The sequence below is a fragment of the Cynara cardunculus genome (genome assembly GCF_001531365.2).
Source record: "Cynara cardunculus var. scolymus isolate 2C chromosome LG 12, CcrdV1, whole genome shotgun sequence".
Lineage (NCBI taxonomy): Eukaryota > Viridiplantae > Streptophyta > Magnoliopsida > Asterales > Asteraceae > Cynara > Cynara cardunculus.
In genome coordinates this window covers 2,265,053-2,290,216 of record NC_037539.1, presented here as the reverse complement: position 1 = coordinate 2,290,216, position 25,164 = coordinate 2,265,053, and the positions used below count along the sequence as shown (strand labels likewise).

General features: G+C 34.2%; 2 protein-coding genes across 8 annotated transcripts; both read right to left on the bottom strand.

The window, feature by feature from the left end:
• Window positions 1-291: 291 nt before the first annotated feature.
• LOC112522443 (cell division control protein 48 homolog B) lies at window positions 292-7,523 on the bottom strand. 3 transcript variants are annotated; one of them, XM_025131554.1, is made up of 12 exons: window positions 7,345-7,523; window positions 7,220-7,264; window positions 6,727-6,782; window positions 5,920-6,069; window positions 5,147-5,251; window positions 4,368-4,467; window positions 3,941-4,225; window positions 3,698-3,867; window positions 2,668-2,796; window positions 1,927-2,017; window positions 1,419-1,496; window positions 292-966 (listed from the first exon to the last, which is right to left on the bottom strand). In XM_025131554.1, exons 1-12 carry the CDS (start codon window positions 7,489-7,491, stop codon window positions 499-501), a joined length of 1,824 nt encoding a protein of 607 aa, XP_024987322.1. In that variant the 5' UTR covers window positions 7,492-7,523; the 3' UTR covers window positions 292-498. The 3 variants fall into 3 exon arrangements, with proteins under 3 accessions (XP_024987322.1, XP_024987323.1, XP_024987324.1); XM_025131555.1 differs by having other exon boundaries at window positions 1,927-2,014; XM_025131556.1 differs by having other exon boundaries at window positions 5,147-5,248.
• A 1,263-nt stretch (window positions 7,524-8,786) lies between these two features.
• LOC112523637 (asparagine synthetase domain-containing protein 1) lies at window positions 8,787-17,995 on the bottom strand. 5 transcript variants are annotated; one of them, XM_025133308.1, is made up of 14 exons: window positions 17,861-17,995; window positions 17,001-17,274; window positions 16,442-16,635; window positions 16,196-16,331; window positions 14,849-15,085; window positions 14,461-14,537; window positions 13,571-13,658; window positions 13,198-13,303; window positions 12,965-13,058; window positions 11,490-11,686; window positions 10,782-10,881; window positions 10,294-10,410; window positions 9,952-10,008; window positions 8,787-9,153 (listed from the first exon to the last, which is right to left on the bottom strand). In XM_025133308.1, the coding sequence occupies exons 1-14, from the start codon at window positions 17,960-17,962 to the stop codon at window positions 9,052-9,054; spliced, it is 1,881 nt and encodes a 626-aa protein (XP_024989076.1). In that variant the 5' UTR covers window positions 17,963-17,995; the 3' UTR covers window positions 8,787-9,051. The 5 variants fall into 5 exon arrangements, with proteins under 5 accessions (XP_024989076.1, XP_024989077.1, XP_024989078.1 ...); XM_025133309.1 differs by having other exon boundaries at window positions 16,442-16,629; XM_025133310.1 differs by lacking the exon at window positions 10,294-10,410.
• Between the last annotated feature and the right edge of the window lie 7,169 nt (window positions 17,996-25,164).

Genomic DNA, 25,164 nt, shown 5'->3' with positions numbered 1-25,164 from the left:
CTCCTCTTTTTTCTATTTTAACATATAAAATAGCATGGTTTTTAGAACAAAAAAATTGTTAAAATCCTTCTTTCTCCATTTTTACATAATTATTAGAGATGCTCTAAAGAACAAAGAAATGCAATGTTTAAAAGAAAGAAATAATATTTTATTAAATGTATAAAATATTTTAATAATATAATTAATGATGTAATCTCCAAAATAAACAATCTCTTAGAGTTGAATACAATTATTCTTAAAGATTCCAAACTTTGATTTTTCATTTCAAAATACTTTTAGAGAATCTGTTAGAGATGCTTTTACATGTTGGAAGAAAGTAAAGGTTGGATTTTTACTAAAAAACTGGGACCCAATCAAGAAAAAACACGAAGTTCTTTGAAAAAATGTAACCACACAAGTCAAAAAGAGGGGGTTTTACGTCCGAAGTTCTTTCATAACCTTTAGGTGGCAAAAAAGCTCGAAAAAGCTTCATTGTAGATGCTCTAATAAGATTAGATATCACGTGCTCGTCAATCTCCCCGACGCGAGGTCGTGCATAAAATAACATCTCGTACCCGCAACTACGATAAATCCCACAACACTAATTGTAACAGGAACGACCAACTCCTGCCACCACTTCTTTTTACGTTTTTGGTTACCAACAGACGCTGGCTGCTGAGGCGGCTTTCGTGTTGGTTTCTTTATATAAGTCGCGTATGAATCTATTTCTTGTTTTGTTAACGCTGGCTTTAACGAGCATCTGACAGTTTGGAAATGGCGAGCATGTACAATGGAGGCGGTTATGTCTTCTCTGAGAGCTACTATTCCAGCTTCTCTGCATAGACCTTCTAACTCGGCACCTGTAAAGTACTCGGTGTCTTCCGCTAGTTGTCGGAGATCAACATCGACGCTGATCTTCATGCCTCGTGTATGCACACGGAGTATCTCATATCGAGCTTCTAGATCAGGTGGGGGCACATGTAGTACCTGTAAAAATCGGAAGTTAATTTTTAGCAGAAATGTCATTAAAATAATATGGTCGTGTTAGTCGGTGGTACTCTCGTGCAGTGATAGAGGTGAGTGATGTAGAAGTGAAAATCAAATGCGAACCAACAAAATGTTGCAAACTCAATTGAGATTAATTTTAAGCTATGATTTATATTGTTTCATATGTTCTATTCTTGTGTGTTTTTCATATATGAAACGTATTTGTGTTTTTTTTTCATATGTGAAACAACCCTGAAACATATAAAACAACACATGAAAACTGATTCATTCATCGGTTTGCAACATTTTTTGCAATTCATATTTGATTCGCCCCCTACAGGAAAAATAATAATGCAAAGGTGCATTCATACATGGGGGCGTGCATAGTACATATAAGTAAAATACCGAACGAATATACAAAAAAGGATAAAAATAAAAGAAATTATCTTTACAAGATCAAATCGTCCAGGTCGCATTAGAGCGGCATCAATTGCATGTGGCCGATTCGTGGCAGCCAAAACAAGTATTCCCTGCGAAATAGGTAGAAAAAACAGATAGGAGTTGGGTCTTGTCGTTAAATGACCTTCTGTCAAGTTCTTTTTCTTCTTAAATCCATCGACGGTTTGAGAATGTCACTGCTTAACAGAAGAATGTAACTTCCATAAACAATAATGCCTAGAAACTTGTCAGAAGGTCATGTATTTAATAAGCACTTGTCAGAAAGTCATTTAGCTAAATAACCCTGACACTTAACCCTAAATCAAACGAAACCAAAAGAACCCAGTATAACCCATTCACAGGTGGGATCTTGGAGGGATAATGTATGCAAATTGGCCTCTACCCCAAAGAGTAGAGCAATTGTTTCCGTAAAGACAGAAGGATGTACAAATCCCATACCAAATCCCAATATTCGTTCTCTCTTAAAAGGGGAAGTACTCTAACATGAAATCGGGCACGTACTTTAGCCTCTTCTAAACCATCCATTTCAGTGAGTAGAGTAGATAAAAGTCTCTCCCCAACTGTGGTACTCCCGCTTGAACCGCTTCCTCTGCTTATTTCACAAGAAAAATTGTAGATAAGATTTCTCTTACGAAGTTACAGAAAAACCCTATCTAGCTGGATCTGAAAGTGTTTGAATTCGATACTTTTATGAGTTTTGTTCTAACTTCACCTTGCATAGTAGCAATCGATGTAAAATTTAAATAAGATAACAAAGAAATTATTTAATTTTGCAAGTTGCAAAGAGTAGAAAACCAAACTTGCAGAATCACTGTCCTAGTTAAGGTTGTTCCATGAAGTCATAAGGATTCAGATATTGAGGGTGTGTTTGGTACATGGACAGGACTTGAGGGGCGAGAGTCAGCAGGTGAAAGAATTGTGAACGGTTTTAACTTGAAATTTTAGTAATTTACCCTGATTTTTAATCCACCTGTTTTGGTGGGATACAAAAATGCATTTTTGTCCCCTCGGGTCTGTCCCTGTCTAATATTGCACCAAACGTAGGATAACAAGTTTTTGTACTGTCCAGTCTCATCTTGTCCTGCATACCAAACACACCCATGGATACCAAAAGAACGATAATTTCTTCCCCACAAAATGCTGATGAAAAATGCCTCGTGGATGGAGACACAAAGATAGGATAGCCAAGAATCTCTTACGGAATGCATAGTAAATGATGGATAATGGTTGGTGGATGCTTACCGTTTAGCTGCAATGACATCGGCTTCATCAAAGAAGATTATGCTTGGTGCAACAAGGCGAGCTCTACGAAACGTGTTACGTAATAAAGCTTCGCCCTCTCCAACGTACATTGAAAACAATTCTGCACCACTGAAACATAACTTGTAAAAAGAAAAGGTTTTGAAATCCTTTATACTATCTGGCATTCAGAACGTCAACAGGGAAATAAATTCCACTGGTTTTGTAGATCCTCCAACTTTAGCGAAGATGAATCTATAATTATGAGAAGGGTAATCTGCTATTAACTTTTTCTCCTAGTAAGATTCAAGTAATTAAGACCCAAACAGACTATCAACAACACAACACTAGTGTACCAAAAACTGCGAGCTCTAGTTCTTTTGACATGGAATAATAATATAAAAACCATCACCAAATTGTAGCACCTAAATGGTTTTAGACCATATATCACTAGAAATTCAGGTCATATTTTGTCCACACAGATAATTAAGTTAGAAAGCTAATATGCTAACGGATATACTAATAACATGAAACAGAGATAGTAAAGGATGGATTTTTGTGAAAACCCACTATGAAAAAGTTAACATTTCAGTCCTCGTTGCAACCAGATGCAGGAAGGAGCATGCCTTTGATGAAGGGTATTGACAAAGATACATACAGGAAAAAAAAAATATATATATATATATATATATAGAGAGAGAGAGAGAGAGAGAGAGAGAAATAGGGAGGGAGGGAGGGAGGTTCAGAGGAAAACCCCCAAAAAATGTAAAACTGATGAACACCCTGGTAAGGTGATCATTCATCTCGACGGTATGCACATGTGCATACAAGTAACTAAAGTTGTTTCTTGGTTTTTTTGCATGTTTGCATGTTATACACATGTGCATACCGGACAAATTGCTTACAAATTACTTGTATGCACATGTGCATATCGTCCTATTGAACGGTTACCAAGGTGTTTCTCATTTTCTTTTTGCGGTTTTCCCCTGAACCTATGTGTATATATGTATGAAGTAATAAAATATAGTCAAACCTTAAAGAAAAGAAAGAGGCTTGAGCAGCATGAGCTGCTGCTTTGGCAAGAGTAGTTTTTGAGCATCCTGGAGGTCCATGAAGAAGAATTCCACGCATAGGAGAAACACCTAACCTTGAAAATGCATCGGAATGTTTTAAAGGCCATTCAACAGCTTGCTTGAGTTTTTTCTGCTCCATGCAACAAGTCATCATTAGTTAAAACAGAAAATCTCCATTATAGCAAGAAACTCATTTTACAGACCTTCAAATTGTTTAGTCCTCCAATATCATCCCAAGAAACCTTAGGAATTTCCACAGTAACACCTCTTGTTATGCTTGGACCAACAATAGACCTAGCATTCTTCCAATCATCCATAATTAAGGTACAAACATTAGCTTCTTCATTTGCATTTGAAGATCTTTTTACTGCACACATTGCAGCCTCACGACATAAAGCTTCTAAATCAGCCCCAACATAGCCATTGCACAATGCTGCTAATACTTCCAAGTTAACAGTGGGATCCAGGGGAACTTTCTTCGTATATAGCTGAAGGGAAGAGTAGACAAGGGGAATGAAACATACAGCAATTTAGCATTTAGGCAAGTATAATTTGCATGCTCCTAGATACAAATAAACACCACTTCTCACATCTGCCTATAAGGTAACCAAAACAATGTATATACATTACCTTAAGAATTTGAAGGCGTTCTTCTTCACTCGGAGTTGTGACTTCGATTTCAGAATCAAATCGGCCTGACCTTCTTAATGCAGGGTCAAGTGCATCCACCCTGGCAAAGAATAGGACATGTTAGATTTATTATTAGACTCACCACATTCATGATTAGGACAGCAAAAATAGAATAAGTACAGTTGATAACCTGTACTTGGTTAATTCCTAATAAAGGCATTGAAGTAAAATAACATGACCTTAACATATTTGTTGTCTCTTTCAACTATTACGGTCATTATCAGGATATAGCTTTGTATCATATGAAGAATGCAAATGGAAGGTGCCCGTAAAAAAGGGATCGAGTACATTGCAGCTGTTTGAAATATCCTTTTTTAAGTCAAACCTTCTGAGTAACCAATTTATGTGGTTCTAACATGCTGAAAATTTCAAACGAAAAAAAGTTTGAGCCAAGTTCCCGATACTTCTTATTTGTTTATTAAATCTCGCCTCATTAGCAACCTAAACACATTCAACAAAAATACAAAATAAATTTGGAAGTCAATCAATGACCTCACTGGCTCTCACTCATGTTGTAAGATGTCCTGTTGGGCTTGCATCAATTGCCAACATAAGGTTTTTAAAATATTGGTTCATATAAGATATCATTCAGATTACAAAAAGAGTTCTACAACTGTCATCTCAGAAATAAACAAGATAAATATAAGCACAAGACTCAGACTTGTTAAAACATAAATGTAACCACCAAAAGAAAGACAGTGAATTGATCAAGTCTTCACCTGTTGGTTGATGCCACCACCACGACTTTCGTCCCCGATGTCGATGTTGCACTTGAGTCCATAAGCATGATAAGTTGAGATGCTATACGGATATCTTGCTGCCTTCTGCGTTTTGAGGCATATATTAAGAGGATTACTTAACAGTTTAAATTATCACTACTTAGATTGATGCTTCAATTCATCATGCACTGCACTCTCACTGTTCATGTTGAAAAGTAGCATAAAAACAAGAACATGTCAACTTGGTGCCTGTTCAATGATGTTCAATTGAAGTAGGAAAGACAAAAACCTTTTTATTGTAGTTCCTTTCACAAGAAATGAATATAATGAATGTATTACTTCTGAGTTCTGATAAAATATGGATATATATTTCCGGATAAAGGAAATGATAGCTATTAATTTTACAGAGAACTTGATCATTGTGGCTTATCAATAAGGGGAGAAATAATCGTCTCTCCATGTTCTCAGATAGTGCATATGATTATCAGAGTTCTGGCATTCAAAGTCCTATGTCTGCGATGTTTCCAGAAACCCTCCGATTCAACAATAGGTGTAAACTACTATAAGTGGTTTACTATGGGCCAAATACCCCCATAGCCATTGCATTACTCCAAGTTAAAAGTATAGTAAATCTTGTGGAACAAGATGGATTATAACTACTTTTGTATTGACTGTTACGGGATAACTAGGTTATTTGGCTTTTCAACATTTCCCCAAAAAAGAAAAGGTTGTGATTCTTGTGGGACACAAGGAGTATAAGATTGCTGATGTACCGAGAATCACGACGGGGACAGATAGCATCAATTTCATCTATAAAAATAACAGACGGTTTTCCCAGTTTGATGTGTGAAGATGCTTCTGCAAAAGCATCCCGCAAAATTTTCTCGCTTTCACCAGCATGGGCTCTGTGAACAGAGTGTGGACTGCAAGAAAACACAAAATCGGAAGATAAGTTTAATCACCAGACCTATATACTATGGTCAGAAAACATAATCGTTCATTTTGAGTTTCTTTTGACGACACATTACCTTAGACGCTTTCATACTAAAATCTATGGTATAAAAAATAATTTTAAAAAACCCACCTACATGCATCCTATAAATCTGAAATTCTGTTTAATAAAGAAAAATTCTACTATAACAGAAGTTTTCAGGGAGTATATACTTGTGTTATAGAGGGTTAGCAGCAACTGCCTCCAATGGGTGCCATGGCTTGAAGGGCAGGTTTAGCTGGTATCAAAACTTTGTGCCTATTTGCTATTAAGAACATAATCTGCTCTCTAGATTTTGTACGACAAATTGTACTTATGTACATGATCAATAGACAACACCATGTCAAGCATATCACCAAAATTAGTAATTAAGAAATTTTGCATGAGAAGAGTGATGACAGACTAGATAAGAGCTCCATGCCATCTACGGTGTGTTTTTGTAATCCCAATTCTTATTTCAAAACCAGCAAAACATAAAAGACCCGAGATTGAACCGAAAAGATAAAATTCCACCTATAATAAATCAGCTACAAAAAGAAATTATGAACTCGGACCAACAGCAAGAGGTATGTAGGTTAAAAGGAAATACCTCAGAACTATCAAGTGTGCATCACATTCACGAACAACTGCTCGAACCAAGCTAGTCTAGCATCAACAAAAGAACATCACCATCAATGAAATAACAACCACTGCTTCCCGGCAAATTGTGACCGCAAGAAATCATCCCTGATAAACTTAGTGGCCACAATTGTTGTGTCCGCCTGGAATCGAACCCTGGGCAGATGGTCATTCCCTGGACCTCAACCACTAGCCACAACCCTTGTTGACAGAAGTAGACTTTGACCTAAATGTCTTCAGTAGTTTACATGAACAAATGACATATATTTGTTCAACACTACAAATTTTCAGATCGTTATCAGAACTTCCATGAAAAGGTATCAATTGATATCTTCTCAAGTTGAAAATTGGTTGCTTGATCGAAAATCATTTGTGCATCTTTAAGTTACTATGAAAGAGAGAAACAAGAGCAAATCGAATTTCAAAAAATAACCCTAAACTCTGATATTACAAATTGTGAATACCTTTCCAGTGCCAGGAGGACCGTAAAGCAGCAAACCGCGAGGCCACTACAGAAAAAGAAATTGAACAGTGATCAAAGGCATGAAAGCTGTGTCTGTTTGTAAGTCTGTTCGTGGAGTATATGTACCTTAAGGCCAAGCTTTCTGGCTTCACGAGAGTAGAGAAGAGGATATGTTATAAGTTCTCTAAGAGCTTGAAGAGCTTCAGCATTGCCAGCTATGGCTTCCTCTGCCTTCCACTTCCGGACATCGTTCGAGCTACAACTACTCTCCATTCACCGGCAGGCGGTGGCGCAAACGACGGGGTTGCGGAGATAGAGCGCGCGAGAGAGTTCATAAGCACGACGGAGTGAGGGTTTATGCTTGAAAGACGAAAATTTTAAATATTTCGTATTAAGTCCTGTATTTTAAAATAATGACATAAAATACCCCTAAAGTTTTACTCTTTACATTTACATTTACATAGCAAGACTAATGCATTTTCTTTTCACTTTGTCCAGTCATTTGCTCGTTAAATTCAAATGATTTAAATGTTTGGTTCATATATTGATGACGCGGGAATCTTTTGAATTTCTTAGATCAAAGATTCCACTATTTTACGGGATATGTCAAAGATTCTAATTCCTTTTAACAATTTCATCCAACCAAATTAGTACTCAAATTTCATTCTAATTTCTTTAAAGTCAAATTTTTTAATGAATTTCAATTCCACCAAATTTCATTTTGTAAATCAAACATCTCCCAAGAATTTTACAATGAAAAACACAAATCAAATCAAATGAATCTAACATATCTGAAAAAGAGTAGTATATACGTAGATCTAGGGTTGTAAACGAACCGAACGTTCAGTGAACCGTTCGGCGGGAATTTCGTTTATTTACTAAATGAACGAACATGAACAATTTTTTTGTTCGTTTAGTTAAACGAACAAACATGAACAAGAATCTCGTTCGTTATTTTATGTTCATGAATGTTCGTTCATTTACCGTTCGTTTGTTTATGTTCGTTTATATATTAAATTTAATATATAATCTTTTATTTATTTACTTTGAATTCAAATAATATTTATTTATGTTCGTTTAGCCTGTTCATTTATGTTCGTTTAGCCCGTTCGTTTATGAACGAACATAAACGAATACAAACACACCTGATTTCTAAACGAACGAACACGAACACAAAGATTTTCGTTCGTTTACCGTTCGTGTTCGTTCGGTTAAGTTAAACGAACGAACGAACATGAACAAGCCTTTGTTCGTGTTCGTTTACAACTATAGATTTGTCCTCTAGAATAAAATATTTTCATGAAAACCCTCCATTTGTAAAAAAATAAGACGAACAAAAGCAAGACCAACAAGGTTGGGGCGAGTCTCTAAAGGCTCCAACCGAGTCTCATGCATCTGTTCAACCAATTTTCGCAAGTAGATTTTTCTGAGTATGAAATGTGCATATGTTAAACTTTTGAGGAGTGCTCCTGGATATTGGAAAATACAAGAAATATCAATCAAAAAACTGAAAAAATCTCTCACAATCAATTAAAAAAACCGATGGTCTTTACAATATGGAATTTTTTCATTACTGATATAATACCCGCAATATTCATCGGGCCAAATTAGCACAAATAACATTAATAATAACATTTGATATCAAGCGCGGAATCACAGACATCGCATGAAAATTTAGTTACAGTCCAAACTCTCTTTCCTTGTAATGTATTCAGCTGTCATTTTGTCTCCAATCGTTGGCTGATCCAGTAAAAGGTCCTGGTGGTTTTAGCCTAACGGGTAAGAAGGTGGACATACTTGCAGAAATAACGGGTGAAAGATACCAAATAAAAATCAGATCGGATGAATGAGTGCACTTCCAGCTGAAGCTTGATTTGCAGCACGATTACTTCCAAAATTCTTCCGGTTTGATTCCCTAGCAATTCTCGAACCAAACTGTAAAAAAGGCAAGTGAAAATTGAGAATCTGATAGTATCCTTGAAATAATAACAGGGAACAAAGAAAGCCATAGGGTTAGTTAGGGTGCGTTGGTATGCAAAAGAGACTAGATAGGATTGGACTAGATGGGGCGGGTGAGAGTGAGATAGGCATGCGAAAGAATTGTGCAAAGTTTTAGGGTCTTAATTTGACATAAGTAAGCCTGTTTGTAGCAGCTTAATTAGCTTAATGGGACTCGCAGCTTATTCGGTCAGCTGTACATGATTGTTTGGTAGTGACTTAATGACAGAGAAAGTGGCTTTTAGGAGAAACTTTATGCAGAAAGCCAAGTTTTTTCCAAACATGCCTCTCCCTGTTAAAAAAACACTTCTTCCATCAATGAAAACCCCACCCAAACAAAAACCTTCCAAATTTTATACAGACATTAATCCATACAGACAACTTTATCTATACAGGACTTAATGAAAAACCAACCACACGGCCCCTTAGTAATCTACCTATCTTGTCCATATCCTTGATTTTTGTTCCACCTGTTTTGGTGCCACTCGATCGTCCTATCTTTAAATCTCGCACCAAACATGGGTCAACAAAATTTGTCCTGTCTTGTAGTGTCTCGCATACTAAAGACGCCCCAAAAAGCCAATCGCTATCAACATATTGTTGAATCGATTAACAATGATAACGGCCAGCCAATTTAGACAGCAAACCCATTAAATCCCACTCTTTTCCTCTACACCAAAGGCTATCCGCCAATATAGATTATTTATGGAAATAAACTTATAGATGTATGCATGCCTGAATAGCTCTTTTAGGTAGAACAGCTGCTTCATGCAAGTTGAGCATTCTTGCAACCTTCAAGAAAAATGAGAGTATTTAGTGGTTGATTTGGAATGGCAATGTGAAGCAAACTAAATGTGTAGTACAAACCAAACGAAACCAGTATATCCCACCTGGAGGTGGGATTTGGGGAGGGTAAGATGTACAAAGATCTGGCCTCTACACCAAAGAGTAGCAGTTGTTTCCGTGAGTACTTTCAGTTTCACATTCAAGTACTTCTGGTTTTAGAACACTTATTTAAGTTACAATGCAACAATAAAATGTCGTACCCTGGAATCTTATAGAATTGGCAATACATACCTCTCGCAAGATCTTCTTATCGCCAACTCCACTTGGTTGGCCAAGGTCTGCGATCTCCCATAGTGGAATATCAAGCAGTACCCTTATTACATCCTCATCCAGAAAAGGAAATCTAGCCTAAAGAAAGCAGAAATGTTATTAAAGTATTTGGGCCTGTTTATTAGCAGCTTAATAAGCTTAATGGGACTCGCAGCTTATTCGGTCAGCTATACATGACTGCTTGGTAGTGGCTTAATGATATAAAAAGTGGCTTATTCAATAAGCTTCTAGGGGGAGCTTTATGCAGAAAGCCAAGTTTTTCCAAACCTGCCCCTCCCAATAATAAAACAAGCTCATTCCATCTAAGAAAAAACCCCTCGCAAACAAAAATCTTTCCACCAGATTAGTCCACACAGACAGCTTTATCCATACAAGACATAATAGAAAAGCATCCAAACAGCCCCTAAGTCAAGAAGACAATAATTTGGACTAACAGCAGAGGTACGTACCTCTCTGCCATTATCAGCTATGCATCTATCATCTCTACCTAGGTTTCTCTTCCATATTCTCTGCATATCCAACTTCATTTCCTCATTTAGCCCAGCCCAGCTGATGATCCATATTGAGCACGATATAATAAAGCTTATATTAGTAATCTTACTTCACTGCCTATAGAAACCATTTAAAGAACTTAGAAAGGAAAATAATAATATGATAAAATTCTCCAAGGGGGTCATGGAAGGATTTGGAATCTTTGGTGTGTTTAGTTTGTAGGATTTGGAATGGAATTGAATTTCATTCTTAATAAATAATTTATACAAAATAAATTATAAATAATTATAAAAATTATTAAATCACCTTTTTTATTAATTGATTATTACAAAACAAAAGTTTTTAACATATTTTAAAACATTATTGCCTACAAATCCTACGAAATCCCGTGAAATACCAACCACCCCCGTGGGATTTCCAAATTCTATGTTTGTGGGAAATCCAAGAAATCCTTCAAACCAAACATGGGATTGGAATGGCATTCAATTCAATTCCAAATCCAATCCAATTCAATCCTGCAAACCAAATGCCATTTTGGTTTTCTGAGAACATAATGGTCAACAAATACTGTTTTCCAATCTGGTTTCACTTTTTTTATAAGAAAAACAAAAAACCTTACCAAACGATATTACAGTTTTCTACTATGAGATGGGGATAAAACTAACCCGCTTTGTCTGTATTTAGTTTTATGGCGGCCATAGCCAGCACATTGCTCGTCGGCACCAGAACCAACCAAGAGGATCCTGGAGTCAGACTTGTACTTAAAACGATGGTGTTCCGAATCATCATTCCTGCCTATTTCTTCACACACCCAGCCATCACCACCAGCTGCCAACCACAAAGCAATCCCAATATTAAGGTCCTGTAACATCAGAAAGAAATTGAAGCTTTCATGCATAAATAACACTATGTATTCCTGAATCAGGAATAAATAACACTATGTATTCCTGAATCAAGATGAACAGAGTTGAGGATTGTGTTAACAAGAACATGCCCTTCTAAAATTCATCTTATAAGAAAGAGAAATACTAAAACTATAAATGATCGAAAACGTAAGTTCAAGGAGTTTGCTTCAAGCTTTCATTTATACTTTCTACTTCCAATAGAAAAGTGTAGCAATCGTGTAGCCAAATTTCAAATTAAGTACACATATAATAATATCTAAGGACCATGTTTTGTTTAGAATGGAACAAACCAAAGAGAGAAAAAAATAATTTTTTTAGAACATTTGAAAATTGTGTGCATATTAATGTGGTAAGATGGTACAATATCCTTGTAGTATTATAAAAGTATTATTCCATGCCTTTCTTTCTCCAGGGACACCCAAGTGAAATTGTGTGAGAACTGTAGATATCTACAAGTTTTGCTGCTTCAGCATCAACAAAGGTTGGGTGTACATAACCGTTATCATGAATGCCTTTTGTTTTGTGTCCTTTCAGAGAAAAATTACACATGTTCTTTTGTGCCATTACTTGCAAAACCCGGAACAGTTTATAACAAGGTTAAAAGAAATTATTACAGCGAGATGGGAATTTCAGCTTTCTCAAAAGTTAATTAGTATCAAAACACGAACTTGTAGACACAACATCAAGGGTTGAAAAGGGATCAGTGATTACTGTTAGTAGCTTTTCTTGGAAAAATTATTGAACCAAATTATTGGAGTAACATTATCACCACAACTGCATAAGCATTCAAAACTCTACAGTAGCTTAAACTTGAGAAGTATGCAATAAAGTTGCATACACATGCTTATAGTATAAGTTTGACCAATCACATTGCTACATATATACATAGGGTTGGGTTGGTTTTTCGTGAGACCCTTAAAACCAATTTATGTTCATTGATCAACTTTATAAGCTAATGATCTAATGGTCTAAAATTGCACGGTGGCAATTTTGTGATTATTGAGAAGTCTCGTGGCAATTTTGTGATTATGAATGTTCAGATTGTAGATCTAATCCAAGGGTTGAGAATTGGTCTTATAGGTCTCACATAAAACTTTTGGTCTCACATGATCCCAAGTCTATATACATACATATATATATATATATACATACATATATATATACATACATATATATATATATATATATTAATGTTAAAATTAAAATTAAAATGCACTATAAATGGATCTAAGTACCATGTATGTATTCGAAGGATTAATAAGTGACATGACATGCTTTGTCTCCAAAGTCAATTTAGGCAATTCCGCATCTATCTCTACCAGATTCCATCTGCATTCAAAGCGTTTGTATTATGAAAGAACTACAAGAAAGTCAAAGTGTACTCGAGCATACAGAAAATCAAATAAATTTTTACAACCACGCTAAGAACGGAAAAAAAATAGGACTACTTTAGGAGCAAGAACCATACCTTCTTAACGAAGCTTTTTTTCTCAGCTCAATCACGCCTGCCCTAGCAGAGATTCTATCAGGAGCTGACTGACCATCAAAACTTACATTCAGAAGATCAATTCCAACTGCCAACAGAGGTGTGATAATAAGCTTGTTGAAAACGAATATGAAGAAAATCAACATTTGCCCCTATTCATTTCTTTTTTCTCCTATTAGCGAACAAGGTCTTTTGGGAAAATGAGCCTCTATAAGAAAACTCTGTCCTTGTATTGATCCCTGAAACGCAATTGTTGAAGGGCATGTCGTAGAATTGGTAATTCAGGGACCATAATATGAAATGTCTACAAGTTGAAGGACAAGTTATGGTGGTTGTTTTAAAGCTCATCACCTACATTCTAGATCCAAGCACTCATCCAACAAAGCTGCAAGTATCATAGAATCTAATCCACCAGAAAAAAGCACAGCAACTGGAGAGTTACCCTGCAAGTCGAGAGCAAATTGGAGTACATAATAATAAGCATCAAGAATTACTCCTATCCACAACAAGTTGCTTTACTAATATATCAAGTTGGTAGCATATTCCCTAGTCCGGGAATAAAATCATTACCCTTTAACACCCACAATACCTTGCTTTTCTTTGTCTTAATTAAAAATAAATTATGTGTGTGGCCACAAAAAAATTAAATGAGTATAATGTTGTAATAGTTTTGGAATAGAGGGAGCAATTGTCTACCAAACCTGACTGAAAATTCAATGTCAAACTAGTGAAAGTGCAACCATCAGATCTTGTATAAAGATACACTATATTCCATCAGGAAAACCTCACTACACAAATGCACAAGCCTCATAGTGATTTCATAGCAAAATATTTGGGAGGCCAGGTGAAAATAGGGTCCAGTTCACAATTTACCCTGCCATCGACCTGGTTTCTTTGGCATCCGTCTTCAATCTAACCCGTTTCAAAAACCCTTGTCATCAGAAAGCTAATGGCGCTTAGTGGATTTACAATGAGTCCACAAATTACAGATTTGTCCATTTCTTTATCGAGTTCAAGAAAGAACCACAATTGCTAGTTTTCACTTTTCCAAATGAGAAAGAGAGAATTGACTACGATAACAAAATTGTTGCCGACAGCAAGCTTGACTGCTTGAGATCATAATGACAAGATATTCTTCTATTTCACTAAATCATATAACTCAAAAACCCAAGAAAAGGGGCAGTGAGATAAAGTTTCAACCAACATATAGAGCCAAAATATATAAAGCTATATTCACTGACAAACCAGATGAGTTCCCGAAAATATTGTGCGCCGTCTCACAGATTCTTTAAGTACAGCCAGAACTTCCTGATGCAAATGCCCTGTGGCAATGAAAAAAAAAACTAGTTGCAGATCAACACAGAAGTTAATAGAACATGTTTCGAATCAATTAACACAAAAAAACAGTGTTCAGACAGGTATGTATGAGAAAGAGGATAAGTACAACACTATTTACATTGCATCAGTGGTAGCATGAGGTACAAAGACAATATCAAACATCCAACACATGAACCACGTGAGGATACTTTTGTTAAACGCATAAGATTGTTTTGTAATGAGTACTACTACCAGAAGAAACTATGACATTGACTCAAGCTAAGAAGCATTTTAAATGACAAAATCGACTTTTTACCTTGTTGCTCACTAGAAAACGTTCCATGGGATTCAATTAAATCTTCAGGTCTGGGTTCAACATAAGTTCTCTCCCACTTAATCAGTTCTTCCAGCATGGGATCGGTCCAGTTATGTCTTCTGACTTCACCCACCAGATTTTCATCCAATTTCAAAGCACTCATGGACAGGCTGTAGACTGCACATGGGAGCTCTTCCCAAAACTTCACTTCAGTTGGCCCATTTTCATATCCAATATCTGGAAGCAAAAGAACATCAGTAACCAACAATAAACCAAACAAAACAAACCCGGTATATCCCACCCGGAGGTGGGGTTTCCATCAGTAACCAACAATAGAAAGTGAAATCATGTGCATGATTCAGCAAAGGAAAACAAAGAAAAATGTCATCTTAAGGAAATACACACATGATTATTGATTGCATCAGAAATAAAGCAGTATTATTTAAAGCATCAGAAAATGAATAAAACAAAGGAAAAGTATGTTCACAACGAAGAAAAAATCACCACATTGTTCCCCATCGTAGGACTGTTACTAGACCGTCCAAATTAAATGTCATCTTAAGGAAATACACACATGATTATTGATTGCACTTTCCGGCACCAGTGAACTGATGTCAACCATCTCTAAGTAGACGGCACTGATGTTTCATAGACACTGGTTTTGGCAATAATTCAGGGTAGGGCACTAATCTTGCCAGGGGTTTTAGTACAGATGATTTTGAGGAAAATTGTTATGACCTAGACATCAGCCTGTAATCATGTATATGCAAAGGAATATAAAACTTGCAATTTACATTCCTATGATAATTCCTATTAACAGGACTAATTACACTAGTCTAATATTTACATTAGCCACATATATACTATTACACTCGCTGTCAAGTTGTTGCATAGATTTCCTTCATGACACAGCTTGGATTAGAAAGACATGAATGACTTTCTTGGAAGAGCTTTAATAAGAATATTAGAAGGTCATTCTGTAGACTTTGTGTACTGCAAGTAAGCAAGTCCATCCTCCATTTTTTCCTGGATAATGTATCTATTTGTATCAATCGCATGATTTGTAGAGTCACACTGCCAAATATGGTCATATTGCATATAGCTTATGTGCTATCTATATGCAACAGCATTGTGTAACAAGATTTACACATACAAGTAGCAAAACCCTTTTTGCTAGATAGCTAAATAGAAATAAAGCAAACCAGATTGAGTTAAATGCATCAGCCAAGTCATTTTCTACATTATCCCAAAAAGGCCCATTCCCATAAGCACAATTCCTTACAGAGCACAATCCCACTAAATCTAAAACAAGATCAAATAAAGCAATCCCTTGACAAGTATACATACCAGCTCTTTCATCAATAGCAGAAGGTGGTGATACAGAAGAGAGCATGAACCGTGAGTCTTTTGTACTTGGCCAGTGAACAAGAAGGCTTCGCCTTCCAAGTGCATCTCGACCAAACCATATTGTCTTTGAGCTTGCCTGCAAGCAAAGTTCAACAAAGAATTTTACAAACTAGAATTCGGATCAAGGGTATGAACTGCAACTTCCAGTACCATTCAACTGAATGGAACTTACCATTCAAAAGTTACCTGCCAGTAGATTAAAGCCCATGGTCCCTTGATAGTTGAAAGAAGTTCAGGAACAGAGTATTTCCCATTCCCACTGGATGAGCATGCACCTTCACGATTATGAGAAAGGCAATTGCAGCATTTTCCTAGATACTGCATGAGAACTTCAGCATCATTGCTATCACTACTGAGCTCAATTCCTCCAAACACTTCACCTATGAGGTACAGTAAGAAATTTTTGCATAACATTTCTTCATTAAGAACAATTACTCTGATCTTATACAAATTTAAAACAATCTCTCATGCCTGAAAAGAAAATTGGTTCCATACTACTTTCAGAAGATTTAGATCTCCCAACAAGTTTATTTCAACATAAGCATCAGAAGAGCCTGAAAATTAAGGTCTTAAAGACATATGAGTATTGCAGGTGTAAGAACCAAGTAACAAGAAGTGCTCGAAAACCAACATGTTATAGTAATTGAGCGTCAACAATATAATATGAATAATCAAGCAATAAGATGCTAATTTATATGAATAATCAAGCAATAAGATGCTAATTTTAGTGGATAAGAAACCATACCGTTATATACAAGAATATTCCCAGATTTATCCACCAGAGGTTGAGTGATAGAATATATTCCTCGTAATTGCAATGTAGCACCAACAAACAAAACTTCTCCAAATAAGCTATTATTCAAAGCTTTTACATGAGATTCTCTAGTTGTCTCCTCTCCCTCCATTGAAGATCGGATAGCGCTTCCCCCATCGGCATGAAGAAATATAGCCTTGCTCCCTAAGCTGTCAGGGCCCCTTTTCCTCAGAGCTGCTTTGATATCATCTGCAGAAAATAAAAGCTGGACCTCCACCAGTGAGCTCAAATAAGTTCAAGTTAGACAATCTATGTCACTCAAACGATCTGTTTACATTTAGCTGTCCAACTCTGCCCATTCTATTGAAACAGCTACACTTTAAACTATTAACAACATAGCCCTTGTACTCAAACAATCAAACATATAGCATTGCTTGGACACAGCATCTCATGGATTTAAGGCTCCATGACAACATTTTGGCAACTTTACTGATTTTGTCTAGTTATTCTCGAGTTCATTGAACTTCAAAGTTAAACCATAGAAAAGTTGATGTCCAAAATAAAATGCAACTCCTTTTACTATTTACAACTCTAAATAAGCTAAAATTACAACAAAATTCTAGAAAACCATGTAGCCAATGCAGTAACAAAAAAAAAGCAGTTAAAGCTTGTATCTGGGGTTGAGTAATATCCTCCTATCAAATGATAGTTGGCAGAATCATGGTATTTAAAATTTTCGTGTTTAAATTTCTGCAAGGTGACATGGATTGGTAGGAGGACATGGCATTCCAAATTTCATGTAATTTTTACAAAAAGTGAAAAAAAACAGTTCATATTACAAAATTGCTTACAGTTGCAGGTTCTTGAGAAGAAGATGAACAACTGGTTGTATCTAAGAGAAGAGACGATAAATCGATACGAACACCGGAGATGATTAGCGCTATTCCGCACATCTCTTGGTATTCCTCGCTTCTCTGTTTAAACCCTAGAACGACGAAAGGGTTTTTGTTCGGATCTTTTAATGTTCCGTTCAGAAGTAACCTCTGTGACCTCTGAATCGGTCAGAAGAGACTGATTGGCCAAAATTAGTTTCTCATTTCTACTCACGGGATAAACACTCGGCGGTAAGATTGATAACTTTCACTTATTGGCGGTAAGATCGATGACTTACGGTACTTACCCGTTAAATATTTATCGGTAAAATTTAATATTATCGTTTATTTACCGGATAAGATTTTATTCACTAAAACGCATCATATGCAACAATTTATCCCGGTAAGCGCTAACCATGGTAAGAGTTATCGTCCTCACTTATCGGGTAAGACTCTCGATTTTTGCCTTCACTCTTATCGGGTAAAATTTTTAGTCTTTGTCATATTCATCCGGTAAAGTAAAATGACTTGGTAAGCGCTTACTGGGTAAGCGTTTGGTAAACGGCACCTTAGATAACGCATAACATTTTTAGTCATCAAAATAAATTGTTGGTAATCATTTTTACTCAGTAATCATTTATCAAATAAGAGTCTTCTCCTTCACTTATCAATAAGTTTTTCGGTCCTTATTACAGTTCTTACCAGGATAAGATTCTCGGTCTTTATCATTTTCACTCAATAAGATAAATAATGTTCGATAAGCATTTGCTAAACAGTCTTTTACAGGTAATAGAAAATATACTTTTTTTCATGGCATTTGGTTGCGAATGGCTCGCAGTGGAGTTGCATCTTTTGTTTTTGTAGGTAGTTATTATTTTGTGATTGATAACCTAGTTTCAATATGAACAATTCATAATTTGAACATAATAATGTTATGCCAAATGACATGATCTGTAATATGTACGTATCTCCAGTTTATGCATTAAATGTTAACGTATACTGGTTAATCATCTAAATTCTATGGAGCCAATGACCATTTGGTATGGGATTCATCTTTGTTGGCATGTACCAAATCTAACAAAAGTCTCTTTGGCTTCGAAATGAGACCTATTTCTTTTTATGCACTTTCTGTAAGTATTAGGAGCTATGCTGTTATATCGGTCAGAATACGAAATATCGGTCAGGACCGATATTCGATATATCGGTTATATCGGTGATATATCGGAAATATCGGTTAACATAATATTTCTTAGAATTATATATATATAATATGCATTAATTAGAGTTTAGAAATATAGTTTCAAAATTAAAACATCACATCATCTAAAGTGTTCAAAAACAAGCTAATCGCAAGCAAATGGCCAACAATATATGATACAACCTACAGCTCTTAATGCAAGAATATATGATACAACCTACAGCTCATAAACAATATATGAATATATGATACAAGTCTACAACCTGCAGCTCATAACCAAAATAGGATTCAAACCTGGCTCTTGCTGGCTGTGAGAACGACTAGAAGAAAAACAAAGTAGTCCGTCGACTAGAAGAAAAACAAAGGAGATCGAGAAGAGAGCTGGACAGTGGCTTGGGCGCTTGGCTCTGTGTAAGTCGTAAGTTACCGCTTAGGAGCGAGAGAGAAAAGAGAGAGACCGAGAGAAGAAAAGCGAGAGAGAAAAGAGAGAGAAGAAGTCTGACTAAGTTTAGATTTAGATTTAGACCTAATTTACTAAGCAGTCCAAAAAACTAAGGCCCATGGAATAAAAAAAAAGCCCAAATTTTAACCCTTTGTAAAAATCGGAATATCGGACCGATTTTTCACTAAAATATCGCTCAAAATATCGCCAAATATCGCCGATAATATCGTTGGCGATATTTTGGCCGATTTTTCTTGACCGATTTTTTTTTTCGAGCGATATCCGATATATCGGCGATATATCGCGATTTTGACAGCATAGATTAGGAGTGTATGCGTGTTGGTTTAGGTGGTTTACGGCATTTTTATAACTCAACTCCATTACGAGGTTTTGGAAAAATCTTTACTCAACCTAACACATTTAAAAGTATAACCCAAGCCTTACAGGTTTGAGCAGGTTATTAGTTATTTCAATTGAAGTACGACATGAAATAAGTGAGTCGTTTGATTGATAGATTGGTCAATCAAATATCTATCAACATCATTCATATTATTCATCAATATCCATTTGTTGTTGCTGGTGTTAGATTCTTTATCATCATTCTTATATGGTGAATATCATTTGATAACCTATACATTTAGCTAAAAGGAAATACAAACATAAACTCAACAAACATATATATATATATATATATATATATATTAGTTGTGTACCCGCGCAATGCGGCGGGAGCCATGAATTTTAACGATTTTGAAGTTCCACTGGTTTTATAAGATAAGATTTARYGATGATATAGGTTACACTTGGTCTTTACATATTAATACAATTTGAATAAATAAAAGTTATTATTCCAATTACAGACTATCGATGAAAAAAATTGTATGACAGTTTAAAATCCAATATATTTAAACAACTCCTCAAATGTGTTCGATTTACACCAAGAGCAAATAACCAAGAAACTTGAGTTGTAAGATAAACACTCAAAACCAATAAAGAAAACTACAAATCTAACAGATCATAAGTCATGAAAAGAACAAAAAATATGAGTTTTAGAATGAAATTTCAACTATTTACCTTATTTCTTATCCAGAAACTCAGATTAATGTTGAATTAATACATGTATATATATATATATATATATTTAAAAAAAAACCTAAGAACATATTAATTCAGAATATATTATATAGTGCAATTTGGACAGCCTAACTCCAAAATATATAGTATATATATATATATATATATATAACTATAAAAGTATAAATCGTAAATATTAAAAATATTTTTTCACATTATATATAATATATAATAATATAATTAAATCAAAAACTATTTAATATTGGACTCATTTTGAAGGTATTAAAGAGACGATTATAATGGTGTAACTTGTTAAAATAAAAATGTATTTTTTAAACATATTTTAATTGATATACGATTATGTATAATTCGATAAAAGTTTAAAATGAAACATTTAAAAGTAAATGACGTAAAGTAAATTAATTAATTAATTATAGGGGTATAAAATGTAATTTTAAAATTATAATTTTAAAATTATATCATTGATCAACTTTATAAGCCAATGATCTAATGGTCTAAAGTTGCACGGTGACAATTTTGTGATTATTGAGAAGTCTCGTAGCAATTTTATGATTATAAATGTTCATATTGTAGATCTAATCCAATGGTTGAGAATTGCTCTTACGGGTCTCACGAAAAACCTTTGATCTCACATGATCAAATATCTCTCTCTCTCTCTCTCTCTCTCTATATATATATATATATATATAATAGAATAGTATATTATATATAAATAAAACTGTATCAAAGTTATATATACTAGATGTTGGTTGGCGGGTTGGGTTGGGTTGGGTTGAGCTAAACTAACCCAATTTCAACCCTCTTAATTGACGTTTTAACATTTTGGGAGTTTGACGATATAACTGGTTGGGTTCAATTATGTTGTTAGCAGGTTGTGTTGGAAAAGTTAAACGGTTTAATAGTTTTTTTATACATCCCTATTCCCTAGCAAGTATGATGATTTATTTGCAACAAAACATCAAGCAAAACGGTTGAAAATGTTGGTCACCCATATTACAATCGTACCCACTACAAGTAAAAAATCGTTATTTTTATCAAGTTCAGTTCATGTATCTGGCTGTAAGAGGTATTTACAACAGATTCTCCAAAATATGGTTTTTATCTCGGTTTTTTCTCCAAGTGAAACTTCAAAAATTATTTTGAGAATCTTCAAATTTGGAGAATCTTCGAAATTGAATGCTGGTATGCAGAAAAAATTATTTTATTATTCCACCAGTTAATGAATTAAATGTTAAAAGATTTGTTGAGATGGTAAATATATCAAATAATTTATTAATATAATTACTGTTAGAATTTCCAAAAACGATAAGATGTTAAAGTTGTATTTAAATTTTTTTTTTCTTGTGGAGAATTTGATTTTCTTTTTTCCATTTTGGATAAAATTATAGAGAAATTGTTAGAGAAGCTATAGAGTGGAGACAACTGAGTACGAGTGGCTCGAAGCAGGGATGGACCTAGTATAGTGGTTACGGTGGCACGTGCCACCGTATTATTTATCCGTCGAAGGATAAAAAAAAAATTTAGGTTCGCGAAATGTGCAACCGTATTAATTTGTTATGTGTCACCATATGTATTTTGAAACTACAACGAGAACAAATTTTTATTTGGTAGAATTGGTTTGCAAAACTTTTATTCCACTCCAAACCCGATTTTGAATCCTGTTGGTGTCATTTTTCTAGTCAAATTGTGCCACTATTTGAGAAGAAAAAAAATCGTATATTTGTTTCTTATGGTCAAACGGTACCACCATTTGAAAAAAAAAATTATATATATATATTTTCTTGTAGTCAAATGATGTCACAGTTTGAAAGAATTTATGGGTTTGTCCCTGACTCGAAGGACCATTAATCGAATAAGTTGAGAATATATCTTTTTTCTAAAAGGAAATTGTGATGTGGCGCCTTGTACAAATTGAACTATTTTCAGGTTTTTCCTGACGGTGTTTTTTATATCAGTGAACGGAAATTTTTAGGGTTTTTTTATGTGTTTTATCTACGTGGATGTGTGTTTAGTCCAGGAAACACTAACCCTTTCATGTTATACGGACAAAGATGGACACTATCGATCTTTCACTCTTAAATATTGACAGTACATTTGCAAGAAGCATCAACGATCTTTTCTTGACAAGGAAAAAATGCCAAAAAACAATAAAAACGGTTGACATATAGATGTAGCAATCTGGAGAAGAAAGTAGCAAGCACAGATAGGGAATATCAGTCGTTTTACAATAAGTTCGTCACGTCACGACACAAATTGAGTAAGAAAGGCAAGAAGATTGAGAAAATGAAGGACATGTATAAAATAATAAAAGTGTCCCTCAAAAACCAGTTTCGTTTATTATAGAAAGTGGAAGTGTTCATTTATCAAACACATAAACTATAACGATATCTGAAGCTCAAAAAACGTCATTTTCATAGTTTACGTCATATGGGCTATAACATAGAAAATACACATACTAACTTTTACATAGAAAACGAACTAGAACACTAAAACAGTTCGATTCAAATTTTCAACCTATTATCCATAGATACATTTTAAAGCAAAAAAAAAAAATGTCGAGCAGTCACATGGTTTTACATTCCAACGACATCACAAATTCACAATCAATTTCATAACCATATACACATTCACACATTTTAACCACATGAAAGCTAGTTGCGGTGTCACACGAACCCAATTACCAAAATTGTGCCTCATTTTCAGTATAAACTTTAACTCTACCGTCATAGATTCGTGATCCTCGTTTTAACCCTAAGTATGTGAACTTTTATAGCTATTGTATTACTTTACGTTGAACCTGATTAGTTTACTGACATTCGTTGTTACAACTTGAGGACTTCAATTTGTCGTTAGTAATTCCACTGTTTAACACGTTTTAATCATCAAAGAATGAATCTTGTACACGAGCTTAAAAGTGCACCATGCATATAAAATGTCATATTTATGACGAAACATTCACTATCACAATGTGAGAAATGTATTACATATCATGGTTTTGATATATATATATATATATATATATATATATCATGTTTGTAATTTTTGTTTTCGAAAAATATGGCGTGAACTTTAAAACGATAAATGAAACAAGGGGTTTTTATAAACATTTTAAATAGACGAGGGTATATTATAATGTAACTGATGAAAAAGCCGTTGGAAAAGTTTTAGCATCGGAGAATATTTGTACAAATAGGTTTTTGTTAAAAAATGTCAGCAGAAAGTTGGTGTGACAAAAGTAAAAAGTATCTGAATAGATTATGCATTGTGAATGTTGATATGTATTTCGTGGTACAAATTATGCTACATCAGTATAATCGTTACATTTGTATTTATATTATGACATAAAAACATCGTAATATAAACTACATACCATATGTATTTTCTCGTTCACTAAACCTAATCTTTCTTCACGTCACTGGGAAGATCATTTTTACTTCCTTCACATCTTAAGATATAAAAATTATCAGAGATCGTGTACAAAAGTATTTTTATTGTACAATACACATAATGGGTTGAACTCATAAAGGAAACAGTGAAAATTTCTTCAAATTTAGAGAACTTTCCAAAATTAAATGTAGAGGGAGAAAACGGTTTTCAGCTTTTTTCTAAAAACGTCTCCCACATACCAGTAAAATTAAATGGAAGAAAAAAAACCAATGATTTTTTTTTATTACTAGAAAATTACTCGCGCAATGTAATGAGATTTATCTCGATTTTAGTGTTTTTTTTATTCTTCGTTTCTGTGAATGTTATAACACGACTTTGTATGGTTTTGAGAAAATGATAATGTTTTTATGTTTGAATAAAATATAAATTTGAAAATCCCATAAAAACTTGAAAAAATTATCGATATTATAATCAAACTAAGTATTTATAAGTTTTTGTTTTTGATGTAATTAATTTAATTTGATTTTTTATTATAATTTAATATTAAAGTAATTTATTTTCGGTTTAATAATATTTTTTTTGTGAAGATAATAATTAAGTATTCTTTTAAATGTTAATGATTATCTTAATTATATTTTGAATTTTTTTATATTTAACATCAGATGTTTATCATATATTTGTAGTTAGTTATACAAACTCAAAATAAAGCTTTAATAAGTTGTATTTATGTACAGTTTACTTGAAATTTTAAATTTTTAAATATACATCAATAAATAGTATTTTATACATAAAAAATGGTTTTTATAAAGTTTTTTTGTCAAATATTTTATAATACAATATAGATTTTTAAAAAATAATTAAAGTTATAAAGTAAAAAATGGAGTAATTATAGGAGTTAGATGTATTTTTTTTTTTTGCCTTTTCACTTTAAGGAATTTATGGAAACCTCTTACACTTCTATTTTCAAGTAGTTCGCAAAGTAGTAAAAATAATCAAATCTTTTTTTTAATTTCATCGTTCGACATTCATTTATAGAATCAAACTAAGTATTTACCGATTTTAAGAACTTTCTTGATTTAACCAATACTAATTAAAGTTTACTATTTTATATGAATTTTGTTGATTTATTATATATATATATATATAAAGAGAGAGAGAGAG

What these genes read in the sequence shown, in the direction of transcription:
- LOC112522443 (XM_025131554.1), bottom strand. Translation starts at nt 7,491, where the DNA reads ATGGAGAGTAGTTGTAGCTCGAACGATGTCCGGAAGTGGAAGGCAGAG. An exon ending in TGTCCCCGTCGTGATTCTCG is followed by an intron (nt 5,252 to 5,919) that starts GTACATCAGCAA and finishes CTCAAAACGCAG; the next exon opens with AAGGCAGCAAGATATCCGTA. An exon ending in AACGCCTTCAAATTCTTAAG is followed by an intron (nt 4,226 to 4,367) that starts GTAATGTATATA and finishes TCTTCCCTTCAG; the next exon opens with CTATATACGAAGAAAGTTCC.
- LOC112523637 (XM_025133308.1), bottom strand. Translation starts at nt 17,962, where the DNA reads ATGTGCGGAATAGCGCTAATCATCTCCGGTGTTCGTATCGATTTATCG. An exon ending in AAAAAAGCTTCGTTAAGAAG is followed by an intron (nt 13,059 to 13,197) that starts GTATGGTTCTTG and finishes CTTTGAATGCAG; the next exon opens with ATGGAATCTGGTAGAGATAG. An exon ending in TAGCTGATAATGGCAGAGAG is followed by an intron (nt 10,411 to 10,781) that starts GTACGTACCTCT and finishes TGCTTTCTTTAG; the next exon opens with GCTAGATTTCCTTTTCTGGA.